This window comes from Cupressus sempervirens, chromosome 9, assembly GCF_028749045.1.
Source record: "Cupressus sempervirens isolate cs-2001-9-10 chromosome 9, ASM2874904v1, whole genome shotgun sequence".
NCBI lineage: Eukaryota > Viridiplantae > Streptophyta > Pinopsida > Cupressales > Cupressaceae > Cupressus > Cupressus sempervirens.
This window is the reverse complement of record NC_143126.1, coordinates 56,593,231-56,621,211: the sequence shown is the minus strand read 5'-3', so window position 1 is coordinate 56,621,211 and position 27,981 is coordinate 56,593,231. Positions and strand designations below refer to the sequence as shown.

Here is a 27,981-nt window from a genome sequence, read left to right as displayed (position 1 = left end):
TTCATTGCTCCCCAAGGGCCTTCTCCCTTGGTACTTGTCTTCTTGAAGAAATTTGCCACACTTCTGACGCCCTTTTGAGCAACTTCCACTTCCCGCTTTTGTTTGTTTGGTTTTCTGCCCCTGTTGCTCTTGCCTTTGTCCAAAAAATCCATAGCAGTTTGGCTAATGCACCTGGTACCAATCACCCCCAATTCATCAACCACACCCCCTTCATCGAACTCTTCATCCGTGAAGGAATTGTCATTATCAACTCCTGCTAAGCTCTTTTGTGACTCTAATCTGCTCAACATCCTTATGATATTAACATTAACATTATTTGAGTCTGTATTCCCTAACTCAGTGATGTTTCCATTTGAGGTATCCGGCGGCCTAGACCAGCATACCATCTGCTTCTTATTTTTCACTCAGGTTTTAGATATCTATACCTCTTTCTTCTCTAGCAGTTTCTTGTACATCTACGCTGCACACTTTCTCCTATCACAGTTCAGACAAATATTCAATTCTCCTATAGCTCTTAATTCAATTCTATCTCCTATCGCAGTTCAGATCAATATTCAATTCTCCTAGCTCTTAATCTACGCTGCACAGTTTCTCCTATCCCTTCCCATAGCTCTTAATTCAATTCTATCTGGGACTCTTTAGATCGTAATGATTTTTAATCTTGCATCAGTATAAAGGTCACCAATAGCAATGTCAACATCTAAATTCACCAGTGTGCCCAGAGACCTGCCTATTTTTTAATTCATATCTTATGTCCAATATTCCACTGGGAGACCATAGAGATGGATCCAAACAGGGGATTCATATGGTTCTATATACAATGTGTTGAAATTCTGCCTCCATTTCTGAATGTATAGTGGCTTGAAATGCATCTACCAAGCCCTGCCTTGCAGAATCCTTTCCTGTTCTTCCTCCATTGCAAATATAACTGTAAAAAATCCACATTGTAGAAACTCTGTTATGTGCAACATCTTCCATGTCTTGTCTGTCAACTCCTCAATTGTCAACCTGTCCATCCTTGCCCTAATAAACCTGCATATTATTCCTAGGTTCAATAGGGCTTCCAAATCCTCCAAATTTCCTTTGTAACGTCTATACTTAGGGTATCCTCATTGTTTCCATCCTCTGTTGATTCGCATGGATCCTGCTCGCACAATTGTCCTTTTCATAAAGGTTCAACCCTTCTGCAATGCCTGCCTTTGATTCTTTCTGATTTTTTTTGCAGATCGGGCAGTTCGCCACCTTTTTTTACAACAAAATGTGACATCATATGTATACGAGAAAGTAGTTTTATGAAGATATTTATTGCTGGTCAACTATATTCCATGCTAACCGGCAACATTTTTATATGTTAAAAGACGTATTTATTTAGCCCAAGAATGAATGAATTAATATTTAGTGATTGATCATAAAGAAGAGCAGAAGGCTATTAGGCAGCAATAAAGAATATATGAAGCAGCGATGATAATGTAATTGGGCAGTAATAATGAATTTAAGTGTGTGACCAGCATTTCCAAGATTACTGTGAAGACAACCTAATTATTAAGAGGCAGTGAATTAACCTCCAAAATAGCTCAGAAAAACAAATGCCACATAAGACAAAATAGCACACAAGAAAAACGATGTAGCAATTCAAAGCTAGGATGTTGGGCACTCGGTCTAAAATTTTAACTTCCTCAAATTACCCTAAGCACATGCTACAATTCTCGAGTGAATAACTCTCCACTGCAGAAGCCTTACTTTCCTTCTATGTACCATTTCACCTGCATTCCCACAACACAGAGGAATTTCTCTGCTTGACAAATATCGGGCCACAATCTTTCAATTTGTGTTTCAGGGCCATATTGAAATGCCTCCCATGTACCAGAATTTGGTTCACAGACCTGTGCATCCACCTTATATAATGTTCCCTTTTGCTATTAATTACTGCATCCAACCTCTCACAAAATCCAACAACTAGAAGATCTCTCATGCAGTAATACTAGTGAGAGTGCACGTCAGCTTTAGACTCCCAACCACACACAGCAGTAAGAACAATCAGTCCTCAATGGTAATACAATAAGAGGTCCCAGCTATACCCTTATTCCATCACCTAATGTGATGGATAATATTAATATAATACTGTTTTCAGGAAAAGTATTAATTGCCCAAAAAGTGATGTCCTCCAGTCTCATCAACTTCCATCTAAACCCCCCCAGCTTCCCCTTCTTTCTGGTCCTGAGCTGCCCCTTTTTTAATCTGTTCTTCACTGGAACGTTGTGGTTCCAATTGGTCTGGCTTCCTTGGGCATGTTTCCTCTTTCCTCCCTTGATGCTGTTGCCACAGAATATAACACCTGGTAAGTGCTTTTTTTCTAAGGCATCCCCATTGAAGACTGTAGCTGCAATAGGGATCTTTATCTCTGGTTTTAGAAATATGGTCCTTATAAGGTCACCTTCAGGTTGACGATGACATTTGTGATAATAATAAATATAGACATGTGTCTTGAAACATGTGTTGAGGCATGCATGTCAAAATACGAAGAGTCTTGTTTTGTGAAATTGAAGAGACCTTAGGTTGTAATGTGAAGAGTCTCTCTTTTCCTTATATATTGTATCAAGCGAAAATCATTGTGCACTTGAACATTTTATGATCAATCAAAGTGATATTTTGTTTTGTGGCTGGGTTTTTTCCTTCATTTGGAAGGGTTTTTCAAGGATAATTTTGTGTGTCTCTTGATCTATCTTGCATCTAGTTTCTTCTTCCTTTTTGTTGTTTATCTTATTTCTGGGCAAAAATTAACATGGTATCAGAGCTTGGTTAGATGACACAAATCACTTGACATGAAAGAAGAAGCTCTCGTTTATGACCCCAGTTCGGAGGTTGAGGGATCAAAACTTATCCTGGTTCAAAGTTCCTTTCCTGATTGTATCCAAGATGATTTATTATGTGTTTATATGCTCGGTTGCTTCCACCATGTTTTGCACTTTTATAGTATATGTTCTATCCTCTTTTATTGATTCCAATTTTGAAATTATTTATGGATGGCATCCTCTTTTTCTATGCTTCAATAGCTGCACGTCTTGTTTTGTTTTTCCATTCATCCATCTCACCCTTGCTGAATCATATGATGACATGTTTATTATATTTGTCTTCGCACCATGCATGCATATAAAAATTCCACACTTACGTGTAATGTTTTGGAGGTGTCGTCGGTTCTTAAAGAAGAAATTGTCAGTTCAGTAACAATTTCGTTTAATGCATGTGTTGTGATTCTCTCTAATAGGGGATGTTCAAAATAGGGATGTGAGCAAATGCAATATTTGGTGCACACCACGTGAAAGGATGTTCAAAACATGCATGCCTGGCACTTTCTCTACAACCAATAAAACGGCCTGACATACTACTTCAAACTCGTGAATGTTTCCCTCCTGCAAGAGCATTGGTAGTTGTATCTAGTTTTAAAGCCCACTTGTCTTGCCTTTTCAAGTGGAAAAAGTAGAACAACTGAAGATGACAATCAAAGTCTTGGTGATGATCCTTTGGTAGCCTCAAGTAGGCAAGTAATAGTTGGAAAGGAGCAAATATCAGATAGTATACAATTTGGTGAATAGCATCTATGTTTTGGGTATTGTAACTGGAGATCACGATGATACTGCAAACAATTTATTCGAATGTACTAGAATAGTAAATCAAGCAGTGAGTGTAGTTGTGGTTGCATGAAGATGCTAATGTTACTCCTGAGAAGCTTCATCGCAAGTATATAGAGATTTACATGGCACTAGAGATAGTTTTGCGTAGCGCAAGTAGAACAAGACTTTCCACCTTTTTGGCATCTATACATGGGGAGAGTATTGCAAAGTCTTTGAATATTGGAACCTCCACGTCTCTTACAGAAGGGAAGCCGCCAAGAGAGAACAACCACCTAAGTCCAACGACACAACTATCGTTAACCAGGACAGGAAACCGATCTGTGTAAAGATTCCCTCAAATAAGTTTCAGACTTTTGTTAACGGAAAGTGATTGCTAGTTATTCGTGGATGTAGAGGTCCCTCTGGAGATAAAACTGCCACAGAAGTCAAATTTGGCAAAGAAGAGATGAGGCAAAATGCAAAATCAGGTTCGATACATCCAAAGTCTACTCTCCTTAGCCGCTCGCCGGGGCCTATGTTACAATTATGTCACTCTTATTTTCGTTTGTGGTTTGGGTGTCATTGTTTCCATTTAGACTTGATAATGTGTCATCTGGAGCTACGTCCTTGAAATAAACATTGCAAGGCACGTGGATGTTTATGCAATGATATAGCCTACAATGACTACACGAGTCCCATCTCCTCTAGCTGCATCAATAAATTTCAATTAAGGCGACCAATTCTCACGCTATTGTCATGGCATTCTTTCAAATACCTCATGTAACCATCATTCAGTGGTCTCCATCGAAAGGCCTTTCCAGCATAAAGAAAATGACATAGAATGGACTTTAACAATTACCGTTTTTTATGATCCATAGATTAAAACAAAAAGGGGAGCAGGTGTCAAGATTTGTTGTTCGATCATTTGATGAAAGGAGAAACGGAGTCTCATCATATGCATGATATGAGTTTTACTAGTTGATTTTTTGACAAATAGATATGAGCATGCTATCTACCTCTTCCGGTAACAATTTGCAAATACATGTTTGAATCATGGGTCCATCCGCGAAGCTGACAGAGGTATCTGTGATGGCAATTTTTGGGTTGTCAGAGTTTCAAAAGATGTTTTTTACTGCAGCTTGGAGTCATCATTTTGCAGCAAGTAAAGGATGATCATTCCTTACTTTTGTCAAATATTTTTTACAGTGCAATTATGTCAAATTGTGTAGCTCTGTACATTATTATGTACTAGGACCTATTCAGGTTATTAGTTCAGTCTAAGGTTTAAGATATTCTGTATATTTTTATCCCTGTCTGATTATATATGATCTCAAGTTCTTTTTTAAAAGGTATATGTATAAGGACAAATTAGATGCATTGTTAGGAATGGCTGACTGATAATTTCTTTCACTATGACTGACCGATTGATGAAAAATCAGATTACATGGAGATGAGTATTTTGTGATATTGAATAATAAATAATTGCAGTATTGTTGATGTTATGAGTTATTAATATCTCTTGTTTGCAGGATGCAACAAGAAGCAACAAGATGGGGATGTTGCCTTGGTGATACATACTAAGAGGGAGATGTTCAGCCTCAAAGGGAGGTTACATCAACAATCTGAGAGTGGAAATCAAAGTCATCCCTGCCAAGAGGAGGTCTCTGTTGAGAGAGAATCTCAGTAATTATACTTTGTCTACCTTATTGTGGTGATATTCTTTCTTATTGATTATGAGTTCTTATTAAATTAATAAAGTTGTAAGGACAACTATGAAAACTCTCTCACTTATGAGGGAAATCATAGTGAATATCATGTAGAGGGAGTCTATGATGTCATCACGTTGAGAGATTACGTGAAGGGAGTTGGATGTCATGTTGAGAAATTCCATAACAGCATCATGTTCAGAGAGTCTGTGATGTAAGAGTCTTTCAGGATTATCATGTTGAGAGATTCCATGACAACATCACATTGAGAGAATCTGTGATGTAAGAGCCTTGCAAGATTGTCATGTTGAGAGATTCCATGACAACATCACATTGAGAGAGTTCATGATGTATGCTAGTTGTGATTCTTGCAAGTTTTTCATGTCAAGTGATTTCATGAATTATGTTATGCTGAGATAGCATATTTTTTATGAGAATCTATGTGGTTAGAATTTATCATTGACATTTTTGTTGCAGCTATGTGTGACTGTTATACTAAAAATCTCTCTCTCGCTAAGAGGAAGTGTTGAAGATTGTAGTTGTCAAAGAGATCTTTATCTCTGGTTTTAGAAATATGGTTGTTATAACCATTATGGTCACCTTCAGTTGAAGAGGATATTTGTGATAATAATTGAGATAACACTAAATATAGAGTCGTGTCTTATGACATGTGTTGAGGCGTGCATATGGAAATATGAAGAGTCTTGTTTTGGGAAATTGAAGAGGCCTTTGGTTGTAATGTGAAGGGGCTCTCTTTTCTCTATATATTGTATCAAGCAAAAAACATTGTACACTTGAACATTTTATGATCAATAAAAGTGATATACCTGGGTTTTTCCCTTCATCTGGAATGGTTTTCACAGGGTAATTTTGTGTGTCTCTTGTATTTATCTTGCATCTATTTTGTTCTTCCTCTTTTGTTGTATATCATATTTCTGGGCAAAACTTAAAACTCCCAACAATTCATTTTGTGCATAACCTGCAATCATTACTGTCCATGGAACCTATTTTCAGTTACGCTTCTATGAATATCTGTAAATTATTCCAAAACTCCCACTTTAACACAAGCCGCAAGGGTGCTGGCAAAGGTTGTAAAGACTGACTTTACACCAACCAATTGCAATTTCTTAAAAGTTTCCTATCATCACACTCCATGACACAACATTTCTCTAAGGAATTATATCAAATAGTTCAGGAGCTTTCTCTACACTTTCACATTTTGTATGCATATCTGCCAGGACAATTGCAACTCTAACATCTAGTAATGGGGTCGTAGAAATTTAGAATAGAGCAAAATTGAGGAACAGCCATCAATTTGGAATCTGATCTTCAAAGTCCTTGCTTTTTCTCCACAAGCATAGGGTAAGATGATTTCATCCTTAATTTTCAAAAGGAACCAAAAACAATTCCATGCTAAAAAATATGCAACTTCCTCGCCTTGGCTTCTCTTAAAAAGTTATATGCATTATTAATGTATAGCCTTTCAGCATTACAATGGCTGTAAGAAACTTTCTAGGTGTAGCGACAAGAAAGATCATAAATAAAGATGATTACAAAAATCTATTTTATGTGACACAACAGACATTTCTAGTTTTTAATGCCCAGAGAAAACAGATAGAAAACTTTGGTCTCATACAACTTAGTTGCAGAGAACTTATGAAAGGTGAGGCAAGAAGGTTAATATAGAAGATAATTTTATAAATCCAATATTCTTTACAGTGGACAATATATTTTTAACATGATTGCTTGTGCCATTGATTCAACAATTTTCTTTTAAGGTTGAAAGCTTTTTGAGATTGGTAAATTTTTTAATCCAGTGAAGAGAAAGACCTGAAAAAGCTCAAGAGGTGAGTTTCCATCCTTCGGAGCTCCCTGCTTTGCATCCACACGAAGCATAAAATTTCTGTAATCAAGAAAGATGTTATCTATTATTCCAAGTTAGTAGGATTAAATATTATTTAAAATTTCATCAAATCTATGCAGTTGTACAAAATCGAACTACTTTCTTCACTTTGCTTCATGGTTACTTTTGTTCTCCCCATATACAAGAAAAATGAAAACAAGTGTATCAATAAGAGCACATTGCAATGATAAGAAATTGAACAACCAAAAATGTGTTATCTATTGAACACTGAAAGAGTTCTTTCTTCAAGGCCTCCTGCTAATCTATGACTATCTTAGAAAAGGGCATCATGCAACTCTTCTTTCTCATCGACTCTAATGCTGTTAACTGCTTCTTTGCTTTTTCTTTTTCAAGCAACCTTCTCCTTGCTTTCAATTCCCTATATAATTCTTAGAGGAACATATTCTAATCTACAATGATTTGAAAATCTCCAATTCTGATTTGAAATACAGTTACATTATCAAATCTCAGTTATCTCTAACCGTGAAATCAAGATTCTGATAGACCAATTCATATCCCAGTATTCAAAATCTTCTTTGATCTTTTTCATCTGATATTGAATTCTCTAAAATCATCTATTCTCCCCTAGTAAACTCATGAAACACTTCAAGAATATTATCCTAATTCTAACTATATTTGGCTTTGGAGGATATTCAAACAACCATCAACTGGAAATGTGAAATCTATTTTGGACTCAGGATAAACTTGTTCCACCAAGACTCCAATTCCTATGTTAATCTGGTATACCTGATGGTATCCCACATCAATCTTGTGTAGTCCAACAGCATAGCCATGCAAAATCATCATATTCATGATATTTACACATTAACAATTGTACACAACATATGAGGTGTGACACAGAAAACTTGCACAAACTAAGATAAATATGAATGCTTTAACCAAAATCCCTGTAACATATATTGTTTCAAACAAATCATGCCTGATCCACCTACACATATATGTGAGAATAACTTGGAGGAAAACTAGGTTTAGACCTTGGAGTGTATCAATCCAACCAATGCCCGTGGCAAGCATGTTGATTGACCAAAATATTTTGTATGCATCCCTACCATATTTGCCACAAACCTCAACAACTAGAAGAGAAGGTAAAAAATGCACATCATCTTGTATACCCACTCATTTATCAAACAGATACCTTGCACTTCACAATTTGAAAATTATGAGTTGTTACTAAAACCATTGTTGAAAAACTTAGATTCATCAATCACTTCGCAGGCCTAAAATGTTTAAACTAGCAATTGCACATTTTTGTAGGTGCAATGATAAGCCGATAGGAGTGATATGTGTAGTGGGGACAAAAAGTGGACATAAGTAAAAATGAGGTTTTGATCAAAGGAATAGACTTCATAGATTTTACTTCCATTCCAACAGATGACATAAATAAAATAGTTTGAATTTCAAGAAACCTAAATGAACAAAAATAATAATTATATAATAAAATATTACATGATAGAAAATAAAATCTCAAATTAATAGCATAACCGAGTAATTAACATTAATCCAACACACATCTTGATTGTAGAAAATGCAAAAACAGTTCTCATTCCATTTTGGAAAAACACAATGATAAATGGTATGCTAAGTGTTTCCAATACTACAAAGTTCTTTGAAATGAGTTTAATTTGCCAAAACCTTTGAGAGAGAACATAGCAAAAGTTGCTTAGTTAGTTTTGATGACACATCAATCCATCTTACATTCTCCTTTGGGGAGAAGATGGCTAGAGACACAAACATATATCCCGAATCAGACATAAATACAACTTTTGCATCTCTCTTAATGTGGTAAAGTTGGCTTTGAAGAATGGAGAAAATGGGAAAACTCAATCCAATAATCTAACTTGTGCATACAATAAAATAAATTGGTAAATAAATCAAGATGAATGCAGTCTATTTTTCTTTAGAAGATGAATGTACATGAAAAACTTTAGTTCAAGAGCTTCATCCCACAGGTTGAATAATGTGCAAAATTTGATAAAATCAGAAGATGTTAGGCTCAGTTTTGATTGTGTCCAATCAAAAGATTGCTTCTAGATTCAATACACAATTTCAATGAAACATTCAGTCTTGTCCTAAAATTAACCCTGACAAAAGAAATAAAACATAAGCCCACAAATTTATTTCATAATCAAAAGCTTCCTTCCGAAAAAATGTATTTGAATTTTTTTAAAGAACAAGGAAACCGGATCTCAATAGATGTAAGTTAGAAAATCCACACCAATCAAAGGACTTAAAAATCTCATCCACATTATATAAAGTAGAAAGGAAATTAATCAGCAATCAAGACAATTTATGTAAAAGACTTCTTATCTGAACATTTTTACATATAGTTTTGCTAGCTTATGCAAATGAAAAAAAAATATACAGAAAAAAACTATCAATTGTTTTCCATTAATACAAAGAAATTTCATAACTCATGCAAAAAGGCATGAAATAGAGTGTGAAACTAAAAAAAGCTCATATTAATAAAAAGCTCAATGTTATGTTTTCAAATTAAACTTATCTCGTTACTTGCCAAGTCCATTAATGACTATTGGTTTCCACTTATGCTTATATCGTGACTTAATACATTTTAGCCAAATCGATACTCTATAAGCATATTTAAATCGGATTTCATTGCTGAAATTGGTTCATATACAAAACCGATACATTATTGAAAGGAATGATTAAACAAAATTCACCAAAAACCAATGTCATTATTTCAAAATCAATTCATAAATGAGATTCAATTATTCATGACCGACAAATCGATTTTGAACTTTAAACAAACATGATTTCATGATTTCTTAATCAGTGTCCATACTCAAGCAACCCGATATTTCCAAAACAAAATTGTTTAATCTATCTTAGAGCTAATAGATTCTTGAATTGATTATAATTCAATGAATGGCTAAGTAAGCCTATAACAATTTTTCATAATTGGGACTCATTAAACCAGAGGAACGAGACTCGCCACGAGTTGGCAAGTCAGGGAGGGCTTGCCAAGTCAAAATGACCCGTGACCCGAGCTAGGCGAGTCGAGGAGTGTGACTTGCCTGACTCACATGACTCGCGAAACAAGGCATGACTCGCGGGTCATGACAATTATGACTTGGCCGCAGCAATCAACGTCTGGCAGAGGTTAAAACATTAAAATAAATTAAATTAAATTAAATATATTTTTTGGTTCTTTTTTATCCTTAAGACCCTAAAAGGGCTTTCAAAACACTCTATTGTGAGAAAAAGAGAGAGAGAGAGAGAGAGAGAGGAAGAAGAGAATAAAGTGTCATTGTTTTGCAACTAGCTGAACCGAAGAGGAGAAAAGCTTGCATTTGTGATATTGGAGCAACCATACGCTTGCATTTAGATCATCAAGGAGTTTATAGGAGCTCTTCTCAACACTTTCAACTCATTTCAAAGAGGTAAGAGTTGATTTTTTGGATTTTGAATGGTTTTTCTCTCTATGCTTATGGGTTTTTTGGATGAATTTTTTTTTTGTATGTTTATGGGTTTTGTTTTACTTTAGATCTTCATAAAATACAATGCTTAAATGGTAATATTTGGTCTAAAATGTCTTATTGCAGCAACCTTGACATATTTCCTTACTCATAATGGCTCCTCCAGCTAAAAAACCCAAGCTCTCTAAAGGCAATAAAAAAGATGAGTGTTGGAAGTACACCATAGAATTTTCAGGTAGAGGTAGAACTCAACAAAATGCCTATTTTGTACGGTCGTTAATAGAGGGAAAAAATAGATTGAAATACCATATTGTTGGCATACGTGGTCATGATGCTGAGCCTTGTGAAGCTGCAACTCTTGAGGCTAAATGTTCTTGTTATGTTGCCTTAGAAAAATATGAACAAGAAAAGGAATTAAAACAAAAACAATTAGCAAAGTTAGCTCAGATTGGTTCCAATTCCCTTCCACGCTCATCTGGAACTACTTTTGTATCTAGTTTTACACCCCAAGGTTCAATAGGTTGTGTTTGAGAAGGTGCTTCCCTTCCCCCCTATCGTCCTAGTGCTTCTACTAGTTGCACTTCTTCTACATCTATTTCTTGCACTACTAGTGGCGCTGCTCCTACTAGTAGTATTGGCATTACCTTTGGTCCTAGAGTTTAAAAATATAGGTTGGACAATTTTTTTGTACCACATTCCACTCTTGGTGCACAACCCTCACTTGAGAGATTGGTCTGGAATAGGGAGATCCACGAAGCTAGAATAAGAGCAATTTGCAAGTTTTGGTATTTCTGCAACATTCCATTTATAGCAGCCAGGTACTTAAACTTCATTTATATTTGATTGTTTTACGTTTTAAGTTTTAAATTCAATTTTATAATCTTAATTCGATATTGAGATATGCTAATTAAAATGTTTTTATAAATGTAATAGGACTCCTTATTGGTAGGGGATGATTGATGCAGTTTCCATCTGTGGTGCGGGGTTTAAAGCCCCTACTAAAGATGAGTTGAGTGGCCCCCTCTTACTAGAAATGATTGGGGAGATGAAACTTGATTTAGAGGACCATAAAAAAATTTGAAGCCAAAGGGGGTGTACCATCATGACGGATAGATGGACAAATAGGAGGAATAGGACCCTCCTCATTTTTTTTGTTTCTAGTGGATGTAATTCATCATCCTCTACTTCTTGAAGTCTAAAATTTAATGTTTTATTGAATAATTAAAATTTTATTTTATTGACTATTGAATGATAATTATTTTGTTTAATTTTCACTTTCAGGATCCACCATGATTTTGAAGTCTATAGATGCTTCCTCACATGTCAAAAATGCAAAATTCTTATGTGAGGCTATTGAGGAGGTCATAAGGGAGGTGAAGGAAGAGAATGTTATCCAAGTGGTGACTGATAATGCAGCTTATTATGTTGTTGCAAGTAAAATTTTAACTTCTAAGTTCTAAAAAAATTATTTTAGTTTTTCATTAAATTTTGAAAATTAAAAGTTTTTTAACATATCTAAATTTTTAATTGTTTACTAACTAATTTAAAATTGTTGTAGGAAAAATTTTGATGGAGAGACACCCAAGAATCTTTTGGACTCCATGTACGGCCCATTCCCTTGACCTCATGTTAGAGGATATTGGCAAGCTTGAATGGCTGAAATCATGTATTGCTAAGGCCAAAAACCTTTGCAAGTTCATCTATAATCATGCCTTGGTCCTCAGCATTATGAGGGAATACACGAAGGGAAAGGAGTTGGCTTGTCCCAATATCACAAGATTTGCCTCTAATTTTATCACCCTAAAATCCTTGTTGAGTTCAACATTAGCTTTGAGGTGCATGTTTGTTGGTCCACAATGGAGTTCCTCCTCTTTTGACACCACCCTTGTAGGAATAGATGCAACAAAATGCATTTACGATGAAGAAGGTTTTTGGGATCCATGTAAGGATATTGTGGAGGTAATTTAAATTTTAAAAGCTTAACTCTTAAAATTTTATAAATTAATTTATCTCATACATATTTTTGTTTTATTTTCATTGTGCAACTTTGCAAAGTTTCATCATTCACTAAATTGTCTTTTTGTTTAATTGTTTTGTAGATCACTGAGCCCCTTGTAGCCCTCCTGTGAGTTGCTGATGAGGAGAAGCCTGCTATGGGCTACATATATGAGGGCATGGATAGGGCTAAGGAGGCTATTAAGGCCAAATATGTAGGAGTTGAGGACAAGTATGGCCCTATTTGGGACATAATTGATAGGAGATGGCAAAATCAGCTTCATAAACCCATCCATGTAGCAGCCTATTACCTCAATTTGGCATACCGTTTCCATGAAGATTTCAAGGCAGATGAGGAGGGTCTTAGTGACACTGTGATATCAAAGACGGCCACTAATGCCACAGATATATTGCTTGAGATGGATGCCTATAATAATGCATCAGGGCCCATTTTTTCAAGTCAAATTTGCAAAGGAGGTCGTACAAAATTGTTGCCAGGTAAAAATTGTAGCTTAAGCCTTGTACAATCTAGTTTCTAAATTTCTAACTCTAAAATTCAAATTTAGAAATGAGACTAATATTTTTTTCTTTTCCTTTCTTCAAAATTTAGATAGATGGTGGCAAATGTTTGGGGCTTCAACCAAAAACCTTCAGCAAATCACCATCCACATAATGAGCCAACTAAGTAGCACTTCTAAATGTGAGCGCAACTGGAGCATGTTCAAGCACATCCACTCGAAGAGGTGTAACAGGTTGTCTGTGGAGAAAATAAATAAACTAATTTTTGTGCATTAGGACCAGGGAGATTTTTGGATAGTGACACCTCTCCAATTACTCTAGAGGAGGTTGATCCAGAGTATGAGTGGATCACTGAGGCTACTGATCCTATCTTTGATGATGAGGACCTAGAGTGGGTTGACGAGGCAGATAGAGAGGTTGAGGTCGTGGCTATGGCAACAGTTGTTCCTAGTGGCACCTCACATGCACTGGCAAAGACTACAGTTGATCCTAGAGGCACCTCGCAAGCTGATGCTATGGCTAATCAGTCATCCAGGATCTAACTTAGATGCCTTACTAAGAAGCATTTTATAGATTATACTAAGCTTGAGGATAAGGTTCGAGATGAGGATGAGGATGAGGATGAGGAGCCATAGCTATAGTCTTGTTTTAACTTTTTGTTTAACTTAACATATGATTAGAATTTGGAACATTTGGTGATGCTTATTGATGTGTTGGATTTCTTGGATTTGATATAAATTTTGATGGGTTTCATGGATTTATCATTTTAAAATGATTATATATTTTACTTTTCTACTTCCTTCAACTACTATTTAAATTTTAGTATTTAACAATTTACCTTTGTACTCGATGTATGCTTAACTTTTAAGTATGTGCATTATGATCAAATTACCTTCTATTGCATGATGTTATTGTGTATTTAAGCTTTATTCAATAATGGGTGCATGGAATATTCTTTAAATCCTAAAAAATCTCAAAATTTCAAGGTTTTTTCACTTTGCCAAGTCACTGGCGAGTCCAAGCCGGGTCACGAGTCAAGTTACCCTTGCCGAATCCAAGCCAAGTCTAAAGCATGTTACTTTGCATTAAACACAAAAATTATACCAAGACTTTCTTTTAATTTGAATCGGTTTTATTTAAGTGATTTTAGATCAGTTGCTTCGGATGAATTGATTACAGAAAGTCCACAACATCATAGAAATCAAAACTTTTGAAAAGCAATATTATAAGTAAAGAATGTTTCCAAATATTATGTTAAGGAAAAAATAAGGTAAGTTTTTATTTTCTATTCTCAGAAAAGAAAAAAATTCTGATAATACTGACAACTATTCTGTCAAAAAATAAACTTTCACGGAGCAAAGCTCCCACAAATAGCCTATTGGCCAAATTATGGGGAATCAACACTAACATGACTAATTTATTAAACATTGTAGAATACATAAATTTTTAAAAATATTCTTAAAAAAAGACACATTATTGAAGTACAACATATTATTGATCTTCATCATATGTAAATCAAAATTCGAGTTTAGTAAATGTCATAGATCAGAAACCCAATTCAGCTCAAGAATACATATGAACATGAAATTTCAATACCAATATAAGTATAAATAATAAGTTTCATCTACAGCTAAAGCTCTTAAAAGTTTGTTTTCACTGTGTGAGTGTTACAAATGTCAGAAGTGGGTGGTATAGTTGTCATATCCCCAACAGATGTCTCATCCATAGTGATAGGAACAAGTTGTCTATGTGAGGAAACTATTACACAAGGATTTTGGTAAAATATTGGATAAATTAAAGAATGAGCAAGATGCTCATATATAATTTATAAAGGTGGCATTATTGGAAACATTCTATTGATGAAAGAATAAAAGAATATTAAAAACATTCTAACATATACAAGATACACGATATTGACTATCAAAAGAATAATAAAAAAGATATTCAAAAATGTTATTCTAATACCCTCCCATAATGGTCAATTTGTCAACGCCACCATGGAAACCATTAAACAAATCAATCCAGAAGGAGTGACATGGTGAGAATATCAACAACCTGTTCTGCTATAGGAACATACTACAAATCCATGAATCCATCTTCAACCAACTGTCTAATGAAGTGACAATGAATGTCAATATGCTTGGTTCACTAATGGAAGACTGGATTTTTAGCAAGTTTGATCACCATTGATTGTTGTAGAAAAGGGGTGATGCATATGTATGCCAGAAAGCATCCTTTGAAGCCAAATTGCCTCACAACCTACTTCGACTATTCCGGAAAGAGATTTTTCCAATTGCTTCTTACTAGGCCAAGTGATTGCACCTATACCCAAACTGAAGAAATACCTAGAAGTGGACTTTTTGTCATCAAAAGAGCCTCTCCAATTCGAGTTTGTGTAACCAATAAGTCGAGGATATTTGGTTCGCCCTCAAAGGATACCAAAGTGTGTTGTGCCCTTGACATAGTGCAGGATGCACTTCGCTGCAGCTCAATGATTTGAAGTAGAAGCTATCATGATGCGAGATATGTAACTGACTATAAAGTTAAGATCAGGTCTAGTGGTGGTGAGATAGATCAAACTACCCACAAGTTGCCTGAAAGCAAATTCATTCTAAACAGAGGAACTAGATATGACTACTTTAAACCAGTGTAATATGGGGATTGGCATTGCCTTCCCAAATCTCAAAGTACCCGTCTCCGAGATGTCCCCGCACAAGGTACTTGAGTACCCAAGTACCCCCCTCCCTTTGCCATTTTGCAACCATGCCACCGTTGGGATGGGTGCTTGAATTTCTATTTGAGTTTTGATTTTTGAATGTTACTATTGGGTATGTAATATGTTATTATGTTGAATGTTCAATGGTTCTAGTTTATGTTGCAATTTTGTTGCGTTCAAGTATTTTTATTTGGTATGTTCCTAGCATTTCAAGTTCAATATGTATACCATACAATGCCCCTCCCTGCCTTGTCCTCCCCTTACCATCGTCCTTGGTCATCCCCCTACCATCCTAAAAATGAGGCCCATTTTCCCCATGTCCTGAAAACTCATCTTGGCGTCCTGCTGTCCCAATGTACCCCAGTAATAGTGTTACTGCTAAGTTTTCAGATTTTAGTGTAGAGCATGGTGAATAGCTACTTGCACATTATGTTTTGTTGTGTTCATTATTCACCACCCAACACACACACACACACATATGAGATGAAGAGGTGCGTCTTCCAAAAGACATGACACTTCAAATGGGGCCAATTAAGCTTGCCCACTTAATTGAATTATCATATAATGAAAAAATATATTTCATATTATTATTATTATATTGCCATTAAATATGTAGCCACTCTTGGCTTACATTTGCATATTTAATTATTTATTGTTGATCTTTGTCGTAAAGGCCACAAAGATTAACACTCCCTCTTGCACTTGAGAAGAAGATCAACCAATAAGTCTCAAGTCTATAAAAGACATCAACTTCTCTATCTTCACAATTGGTAGAGGTACCAAAAACAGATCTCAAATCTAGTATATATCTCATACATCATCTCATGATCTAAAACTCATACAAATCTCAAAAGATCTGAAAGTCATCATCATATACTCTATTAGTCTCTTGAGTCTAACTAACTCAACCGATATCAAAAGCATTGGCCGAATATCAAGTCCATGATATTCACTAAATGCTCTGAGTAATGGCTTCCCAACATCAAGTTCATGATGTCAACATGTACTCAACTTGTGGATCCAAGATCCACGAGTCACAACGACTCAATTGACATCAAATCCATGATGTCACCCATATTGGTATCTGGACATTAAGTCCACCAAGTAGTAAATCCGACATCAAATCCATGATGTCACCCATACTAGTATCCGGACATTAAGTCCACCAAGTACTAAATCCGACATCAAATCCATGATGACACCCGTACTGGTACCCGAACATTAAGTCCAAATTTATCTCAGAATTAATGGTTTATACAACCAGTTTTAATTCTTTAACTCATAATCAGAAATGAATAAAATGTAATATCCCTATTGACATTCAACCTTAAATAGAAAAATGTTCTGCTCTATTAGAGTGCAACTAAATGCTCTTGGAAATGATTTCCTTTGACATTTGGTGGCTTCCTCTATGCACCTCAAAAGTGTTTCACCTTCAATAGTGAATTCTCTCTCAATCAATATGATAAATATTGTCACAAGTTGATTAAACCATCTACTCCCTTTGAAGCCAAGTTTATCAAATTCTTGACCTCTTTGAAGATGACAAACTCCTCTAAATTTGAATTTCATGTGTTCATCCTGGAAGTATGTCAAAGATAGATTACGAATAGTTCAAAAAGCTAAACTATCTCGAACACAAATACAAACGATAGAAGCAGACAAGATTTATTTAAAATTCATACGGATAATAAAACATGAAATACTTATCTTTTATGAATTTCAAAGTATTTATTTTCGTAAGGTGAGCCCATATAATATCACGCATTTTAATGTCTCCAATTTTGTTGACATCAGAGTTTCAGGGATTAGCCTATTATTGTGAACCTCGTAGGCTAATTATTGTGGATAGAGGGTCTTATGTGGAAGTGGCTTGGCTTGGGAGGGTCTTATCTTCTCCACATCTTAGTAAGCTACAGGTTGGTCTTTGTTTGGCTCAGATCGGATTTTGTTTGGGTTAATCTTGTGTACTTACTATTTGTGGTAAGTTGGTGTTGATCAAGATGGACCGTTTCTATTTTTGGAAAGTACATTTGGTCACATCGAGAAATAATAGGTATGACTCCTATTTCAGATGGCGTATTTAAATGATGAGTATTTTGGGAGTTATTATATTTATAGTGGCCAAATTATTATTAATTATTAAATGGCTTATTATAAAGTTATAATTTAACTTTATAATTTCACTTAAGTTGAGAGTAGAGTTATCGTTGGAAAGTGTCATTTATTAATTAGTTAAGCCAAGTCAAGTGAGAGAATCTAATGGAAGCTTCTCATTAATGTTGTGTGGAGAAGCTTCTTGAGTGAAGTTACATTTTGGCAACAAAAGGGAATCTAGAGGTTAGAAATAGATACAAGCCCATTTGTTGAGGAAAGAATATTTAGATATTTATTTATTTTTATTGCCTTTGTGGCTTTCTCTGAGTTTTCGGAATTGTGTGCCCTTGCTGAAGTATAAGGGTCGTTCTGAGAATTTCTATAGCAAATTGTTGCTGTTATATAACAATTTGCCTTCTTCTCCTACTGTGTCGTTTGTGTCTAAGGAGAGATTGTTTTGCTTGAAGTGAGTTTGTGGATCTGTGGAGTGAATTATTGTCAACTTCTTGTTACATTTGGAGGGCTCGAACTGGGCATTATTGGTTACTGATTCACATCTGGAAGGCAGCATTTATGTTGTTACTTGCATTATTGGCAATCCCTAAGCCAATTCATCTCTTTAGAAGCTGGGTGGTATCTTGTCTTGGACCGGCAATTCATAATTCTCAGCGTCGAGACCTGAATATCAGTCGCAGGTTTGGGAGGCTTGCCTTCAAGTTACTTGGACCTGTGATCTCCTATTTGGGCCTGCGATTCACCTATGAAGATCAGCATTTCATTCCTTAAGTCTGTGATTTAATTTACAAGGCCTGCCGTAGCATTTCTGGGAAAAGTTGACATTCAGTATGCCAATGTCGATTGCAGAATCAAGCAACAGGTTTCACAAATAATTTAATCTGCTATTGATAGACATTCTGTTACTATTAATATAAACAAATCTTATTCTTCCAAGTTTGTAGGTTGTGAATTTTAAAGTAAATTATGGTGTTAAGTTTCAATGAGAAAAATTATTGCCTTGCATGGCTCTACTTCACTATTGTTTCAGTATTTTTATATGATATGGAAAAGACACAGAAATTTATCTAAATCAATCATAGAAAAATAAGGTATCAAGCACAAACAATAGAGAAGCTACGTAGATCAAAGAGCATAAAATATACATGCATTTCCATTTACTTCACTAGAGAGTTGGGTTGTCAAGTGTTCAACAAAATGTCAAAAATCTGATTTTTGAGAAAAGTTGGTGAAATTGGAGTTGTTCAAGTAATAGCCAAGCGAGGATTTTTATACGCATGAATCAACTTTTATATGATTGTTGAATCTGCAATGGATGTACCCCACATTCTCTATTCCACGTCACACTTCCCTTCACCCTATCAATACAACTTTTACAAAACAATGAACTAGAATGCAGTCATTCCCCAAAAACTAGCTATTTTCTTTGCTTCGATGTAGCAATTAGCATGCCCCCTTCTCGAACGAGAGGAAAGCAATACGACTCAAGAAAGATTTCAATCTTCTTGTTTATGCAGTCTAAATCAAATTTCCACAACCATTACCACTTAACAAAATTTAAAGCAGATTTCACAGCCCCATTCAGTTTGCTATGTCCACAATGGAAGACTCCAAGCAATCATAAAGCCCCCGCCTTTGCTAGAAATCATGTAGCCCAATCTCATGTGACAAAGAAATCCTTGGGTTTGGACAAATCGACACCCCCTCAACCTTAGTTCTAAGTCTGTGAAATTGAAAGTTGGGCGCTTTCATCCCAAACCCACGATCTCATATAGGCAACAAGCTCATTCTTTACAACCCATATAGCACCCTAGTAGCTCCTTCATTTACTACGACATCCACAGTCAAACTTAACAGGCCCTCAAATTTGGCAGACACTTGATGTGAATGCTTTTCTTTTATCTTCTTGTTGTGGTTGTTTGAACTGCTTCAAGGTTTATAAGGCCTTACTATTTACAGAAGACAACCTACCGACAAGTGATATTCCAGTTATGCGAGAAGCATCAATAGAACCTCCTCGAATGCCACTCACTCTGAGTTGTCTCATACGGTACATACTATAATTTAAACTGCTCTGGCCAGTTGTCATTCTATCTGTCCCAAGTTACACAATTCACTTTTGGTACCCAAAAATTACTACCAAGAGATACAAGAGTTACGAGCAATTATAGGCACACTGGGACTCCTTACTTCGAGATTTCCACAGTAGGCTAGTAAACTCTGCCCAGCTTCATACTCTCCGACAACAAATGTAACTCCTATCTCAATCAGATGTCACTATAAACAAAGTCTACTTTCAAACTGATACCACTATATAGGAATCGATATTCTCAGGCCAATTGGGCGCTCTGGAGAATATTCATTGTATCTGGGATCCCAGCTATGAACTTGACTCCCGTGGAATTATAATTTCAACTCATTGGCCCATGAAATAATTTGATTAGTTAACTCAAAATTATTTGATTGAAATCTCTCCTTGTCTTTTCATGCCCCAAATTTATAGCCTCGAATGGATACCTTATCTTGCCCGCAGATTGGATCAGCCCCTTCAATACATTTTGAATCAATTGCCAAATTATAGAGAAATATGCCAAGGCATTGATATGGACTCACTTGAAATATTATGTCAATGCAATATTGGAAGTTGTTCGTTTCTGCCCATAAATCTGAAATGGATCTACCTTCAAGTAGTTAAGCTTCCCACAAAGGAACTAGGCTCGGATACCATGTTAAGTTTTCAAATTTTAGGGTAGAGAATGGTGAATAGTTACTTGCACATCATGTTTTCGTGTGTTCATTATTCACCACCCAACACATATAATATATATGAGATGAAGAGGTGTGTCTTCCAAAAGACACAACACTTCAAATGGGGCCAATTAAGCTTTCCCACTTAATTGAATTATCATATAATAAAATAATATACTTCATATTATTATTATATTGCAATTGAATATGTAGCCACTCTTGGCTGACATTTGCATATTTAATTATTTATTGTTAATCTTTGTCGTAAAGGCCACAAACATTAATAGTTACACTACTTTAGACCAAACTCCATAGGAGTAGATGTAGGGTTTGCAATCTTGCATTCAAAATTCATCAAGAAGAGCCTAGGCATATTTAGACTAAGAGATAAAGATGCCATGCAACCGTTGCCAAACCTTGATATCTAGGTAATAGTGTAGAAGCCCATGGTTGGTCATGTCAAAAGACTACCATAAATTCTATTCGATTTCATGAATCAAAGATGTTGAATAGCCAATGATAATCATATCATCAAAAAAAAAAAAGCTAGAAGGATGATGTCACTACTAGTAGTCTTGACATACAAATTTGAGTCAAAATGACATCTTTAAAAAACCTAGAACAGTAAAATACTAGTCAATTTTTATGTACCACACCTTAGGAGCTCGTTTGCGGTCATATATTGCTTTCAACAATTTGATTACCCGATGTTCAATCGACGACCTTGAATCTAAGAGGTTACATCATGTAAACCTTTTCCTATAACTCACCCTTCAAGAAGGCACTCTTGACATCCATATGATGGACTATCCATACTACTAAGTTGCCATGGCTAGGACTAATCTGATGATGCTCATCTTTGATGTTGGAGCAAAGGTCTCATAATCAATTCCATCATGCTGAGAGAAGCCTTTGGAAACACAACAAGCCTTGAACTTATCTAAAGTATCATCAACCTTGTACTTGACTTTGTAGACCCATTTGCATCTGATGAGTTTCTTTCTTGAAGGAATATCTAACAAAACAGAGATATTTTTCAACAGACTATGATACTTAATCTTGATAGCTTCTTCTAGTCAAGTATTCATTTCATCTCTTTGTATGTTTGAAGCCGTGACAAAAAAAATACCAGAAATAGAAGGTTTGCTTCTCTTTTAACCAGTTTTACCCTCAATGAGCTCATCATCATCAAGATCGCCAATTGTCTTAGCCGATCATTTAGGCTAGAGAGTAGAAGTGCCAACATCAAAAGTAGGAGGTGCAACAAGATCATCATCGTCATCAAACAGAAGACCAGATGGATCGTGACGAAAATTAGGTGGTGTAGCTACATGTCTAAGTGATCCTGTGGGGAAGGAACTGGCGGAAAGGTAGGAACAAGTAGAGGAACTGCTCGATCCTCCCTACTCGAAGCCCTCCCATGCAGTGGACCTAACGAAAGATGGACACCCAAGCCTTGAACTTTGAGAGACTAGTCCTTGGAATCCATAACTAGAGGAGAGAGCTGGACTGACCTTCATTCCTTGTCAAAGACCACATCTTGATTGAAGATGAGAGGATTACTATCGATGTCAACCAGGCAGTAGAATTTTTTATTATTATTGTAGCCAGTGAGCATAAAAATTTTGGCTCTTGGCATCTAACTTGGTGCGTTTATCATCAGGGATTCAAACAAAACAGTGGAACCAAGAACTTTGAGACGACTGATTTCTGGCTTACAACTTGACCAAGCCTCTTTAAGAGTTTGCTTCTTAACAACCACTGTAGGAGAGTGATTAATAAGATGGGCGATAGTGTGGAGTGCTTCAGCCCAAGATTTCTTTAGGATACTCTTGTGTTCAAGCATGAGAGATTATTCAATTTCTGGGTTTAATACCCTTTTACAGAGGGTTGTAGAGTGTTGTTAATTGACACTTTATGTCACGTTGTTCACAGAAATGGGAGAAAGTGCAGGGCCAAAATTTCCCCCATTGTCAATTCTAAGACTAACAATATATTGACCAAACTCCTTTCTACAAATGCTTTGAACTTTTGAAATAAGTCAAGAATGTCTAATTTTTGATGAAGGAAATACACCCACATTTTAAGATTGAAATCATCAACAAGTAGGAAGTATCTGGACCCAATAATAGGAGTGGCCATTGGTTCAAAGATATTGGACCAATTGTAATACCTTAGAAGCTCTCCAAGAGTCGCCTTAAACAATGGAGATCGATGTTGCTTCCAAGCCTAACATGCTCTGCAAGCTACAAGGTCCTTGGTCTGAATATCTAGTAATCCCATGATAAGATCTTCTTGAACAAGATGAGAAAGAGAGTGCACATTTAAGTGCCCATACCACTAATGCAAGAGTGTACTAATAGAGGAGCTATGGACTACCATAGAAAGTTCCTAAGAATCACCAAAGTCAACAAGGATGAATGGACCATGATCCTCATGTCCCACAACAATAGTAGATCGAGTCTCCTGATCGATGATGTTGCATTGATGTGAATTGAAGGTGACATCTAGCCAAGAGGTATGTCTTAGAATTTGACTAACTGAGACAAGGTTGAGTTCAATTCCTAGGACATAGTACATATCAAGGAAGACCAATGCAATAACCTCACCCGGATATTGCTTTGTTCAACACCAATTTCCTCTATTTATCAATGGTTTGGCATTTTGTCAAACACTTGGCTAGTATACTTTGATACCAGTTTGTGCTACTAGATATATAAATAAGCGCTCTTGTCTGAACTAACTAACAAATTGATAACCAGCTATTAATAAATAATAAACTAAATTGGTACTATCGGAAAACCATGAACATCTAATTGTTAAATTTCAGTCTTTGTACTGAATGAATTATGAGACGAATATAGAGATGAACCAAAGAGCAATTCCCTCTATCGTTCACTGTTTTGAGCACTAATCATTTGCAGACTACAATTTATTTATTTATAAAATAGAACATTCAACCTGGAGGTATTCAAACAGCAACAACAGTCAATGGAACAACAGCAGAATTGAAGTCCCTGGTCAATGTCTCCAAGATGAAGTTAATTAGCATTCATTGTGCAGAGAATGTGATGCCACAATTGGGTGTTGTAGCTACCAAACAGATCACCAATAATGGAGTTTGCAGATGCAGAATATAACTCCCAGCCAATATATAATAGTCCCACTATAGGAGTGGAAATAATGTTCGGAAATTCCAGATTAACATTAAATCCATGTCCCACAGCAAGTGTATCTGAGCCTATAAAAAACAGTAAATCAGAAGTAACATTACCAAATCCCAGTGCCAATTCGCTCAGTAATTCCTAATGCCAATGCAGTAGTGAATTGGTCACCCTAGATGGCTCAATAATAGACATATAAAGTTGCCATAAATAACAAGATGGACATCAGCCAACAACAGAAATAAGTGCTACCAAAACAGAGGTAATGTCCACCAGTTCTTTCAGCTATCAAACAACTTCTCAGTCACAGTGAGAAATAGTAGGAAAAGCCACCATGAAAATCTCAGAATCCACAAGAATCCAATCTCCACTATACTTCAGCAATAGAAAAAACCTCAGATAAAGCCCTTATACCTCAGCAAGGGATTTGATAATCAGAACCTCAAAAAGACCACAAAGGCAACAAAGGAAAATAAATATTCAAGCGTGTTTTTTTCCAATGAAATGAGTTCATATTTATAATCCCTTTCCAATGATGACTCAAACCTCAACTTACATGAAATTATTAAGTTTTAAATTATAACTTTATAATAACTCATTTAATGAATTAATAATAATTTGGCCACTACAAATATAATAACTCACAAAATACTCATCATTTAAATATGTCATCTGAAATAGGAGTCACACCTATTATTTCTCCGTGTGACCAAATGCACTTTCCAAAAATAGAAAGAGTCCATCTCAATCAACACCCGACTTACCACAAATAGTAAGTACGCAAAATTAAGCCCAAATGAAGTCCAAACTGAGCCAAACGAAGACCAACCTATAACTTACTAAATTGTGGAGAAGACAAGACCCTCCAAAAAGAGTCCATCTCAATCAACACCCGACTTACCACAAATAGTAAGTACAAAAAACTAAGCCCAAACGAAGTCCAAACTGAGCCAAACGAAAACCAACCTGTGACTTACTGAATTGTGGAGAAGACAAGACCCTCCCAAGCCAAACCACTGCCTCAAAAGACCCTCTACCCACCATTATTAGCCTACGAGGATTACAATAATAGGCTAATCTCTGAAACTTTGATGCTAACAAAAATGGGGCATTACAGTTTGCCCTCCCTAAGATTGTTTATCCCCAAGCAATCTCAAAAACAAATAACACATCTATCCTGTCAGCACTAAACCAATTGCATACCACCATCATCATGACCAACATGTCTGGCAGCATAGCACCCAAGACTTGTGTTGATGATGTGGAAACCAGGATATCACCAGACGACAACTCCAGAGAAGATCTCAGCATCCTCTTCCTTCCTGTATCCACCAACATAATATATATTGGAGTGGAATCCTAACAATCACCAACGATCCCTAGAAAAGACGTAGCTACAGGAGAACCATAGGCACTCATGAAAACTGTATCAACAATAGGTGCAGCTACATCAAAATCTGTGGACATGGGAACATCAGCAACTGCCACAACCAAAATCTGAACTGAATCTACAGATGGTGAAAACTGAGTCCAACTCCACTTGGGTGAGGAATCAACATCAATTTCAAAAAACAAATTGTTGTAAGACATTCCCAAACCCATCTCAAACACTATTACAATATTACTTTAATATATCATTCCCTCTATGTTCTCTCTTTGATTTTCTTTGGTTGTATGTTGTAGAGAGTTCTTCCATCCTTAAACCTCTTAAGTAGCTTTTTTACATCTAAGCAAGGCATATGTGTGAGGTTACATTTGTTTAATTCATGGCTTTGTTCCTACCCCAAGAGTAGTGGTTACAAATAACCTCTCCTTGCATTGGATCTAGCATCCTATATTTCCAACAAGGGTGTACACCCCACATTCCTCTATGTGAAAAAGCCATATTACTATTACAAGAGTAAAATGGGACCTGACACAATGAAGAAACAAAAAGTCAATAATACCCTAGTTAGTAGCCTAAACTTTAAACAATAAAAAATTCTACATAAGAGATGTCATTTATTATCCATGTTTTGAAAAATCTCATCTAACTATTTTGAGTTATTTTATTTGATTAGTTGTGAAACACTCTTTCTACTTCTTATGTATTACTTGCAAAAAAAGCAACCCATTTAACTAATATTTGGAATTTTGCAAGAGATTTCCTCCTTCCAATCTAAAGGTATATGGAAATGTGCTAACTACAGAGTGTTACATTATGGGATCACCAATGTTTTCCTTTTTTTGATCTCATCTTTACTTTGCATTTTCAACATGAATTAAAGCCAATATGGTCTACTTGGAGCTAATAAACAAGTGTAATATGTTTCTGTTTTTCAATAATCCAAGAGATCATAATACTTAAATCCTCTCTATTCTAAAAGCACTGATTCAAAGATCAATAGAATGTTGGATGTTGAAATTATATGAATTTTTCAAATTTTGTTCTTATTACAAGTCTATAAATTAGAAATATAAATGACCTATAGGCAGAAATTTTCACATTTTAAATACTAACTATGAAAAATCATGTCTAGAAGTTGCTTATACTTGAATTAAGTATGGTTTTTTTTGTTGGTGAAAGCTTTTGATTAGAGCTATGAACCAGTGGGTTACAATAAGGGACCCCATCCGCTTGGTGATTGTTTATGCTAAGGCATTAATGCCTCTTTTTGTCTCTATATCACTCCTCTTCCCAGTTGATAATTCCTCTTCTTGTCTCTCCAATATTCACATCACTTTCCATCTCCTTATCTCTTCATCTTTTTACTCCTATTCTCCCCTCTTATCTCTCCTGACCCCATACCTCATTACCTCTCTTCTCCTCCTGTCCTAGCCACCTGCCACCTTATCACTCAAGCTTTGCTATGCCCAAAATATCCAGCCTTCTAGCTCTTGTCCATTTGTCACTGCCCTCCATTTTGAATGTTTGATTCACCATCACTCGTATTGTCTTACAACACATTTGTTTCCTGTAATAGGGAGCGTAGCCATTGTTGCTCTTGTTGCCAACATATAGCCTCCCCACCTTCATCTTTCGAATTTAACATCCCCAATCTCTCTGCCTTTGATAGCAAGAGTTAGCTGAGATTCGAATTAGTACCACTATATTTGCAATTCTTATTGCAATGCAGGGTCAACCCTCAAATTGAGTTTGACTATTGAATATAGTTACTATTTATAAATATAAGTGACATGCAAATTTTCATTAAATTTTAGGATATAAATGCAACATGATCAAAATCTCCCCTCCATTTTCTCCCACATCCAACTCACCATCACTCGTACTATTTTCCAATGTGTTTTCTGCATGTAGCAGGCCACACCACCCTAGTTTCTCTTGTCACCAACATATAGCCTCTCCACCTTTATCAACTATTTTTTAAGTATCCACAGTCACTCTATCTTTGATCACAAAACCTAAGAAAGATTCAAATAGTACCATAGTATTGACACGATGTTTGCAATTGTTATTGCACAATGAGGTCAACCCTTGAAATAAGTTTGAATATTAGCAACAATTACTATATATAAATATAAACAAATTGTAGGTCTGAATTTTCACAGTTTATTAAAGTTTATGATATAAATCATTAATTCAATATGAAGAAAACTTCAAAATTCATATAATTTCCATAACTAGCATTCTATTGATCTCTAAACATAATTGCAGGGGTGCTCGTACCCATACCCCTGAGAAAATACCAGGTATTGGGCACATGTACCCAAGTTCTAGATGCTCAGTGGGTACTCAGTGGAGAGCATCATAGGTAAGGACCTTGATTAAAATTTCTGATTTTTGTTTCAGTCTTTTTTTTGCTTATTACCTTGTTGTTTATCAAGTTTAATTCAATATATAACCAGTTTGATACAATACTGATTAACAATAGACTTTAATCTGTATCACTGTTCGAGTTGGAAGTTTGTCATTGCAATATGTCATTGTTGTATGATTTATGATCATCTTGTTAATTTTTAAAGTTTGCCTTCTCTGTTATGCATCTGAAGTTGAACATTATCATATATTATTATAACAAACATATTGCAAATCTGAAACTGAAAATAATACA

The 27,981-nt window shown here is 35.7% G+C and overlaps 1 protein-coding gene across 3 annotated transcripts in view; it reads right to left on the bottom strand.

Moving 5' to 3' along the window:
* Window positions 1-27,981, bottom strand: part of LOC149537618 (protein SABRE-like) — a 264,963-nt gene that overhangs the window by 61,800 nt on the left and 175,182 nt on the right. For all 3 annotated transcript variants that reach the window (XM_089798989.1, XM_089798990.1, XM_089798991.1), the window contains one exon: window positions 7,148-7,220. In XM_089798989.1, coding sequence (XP_089655115.1) covers window positions 7,148-7,220 — 73 coding nt within the window. The remainder of the gene's footprint in view (window positions 1-7,147; window positions 7,221-27,981) is intronic.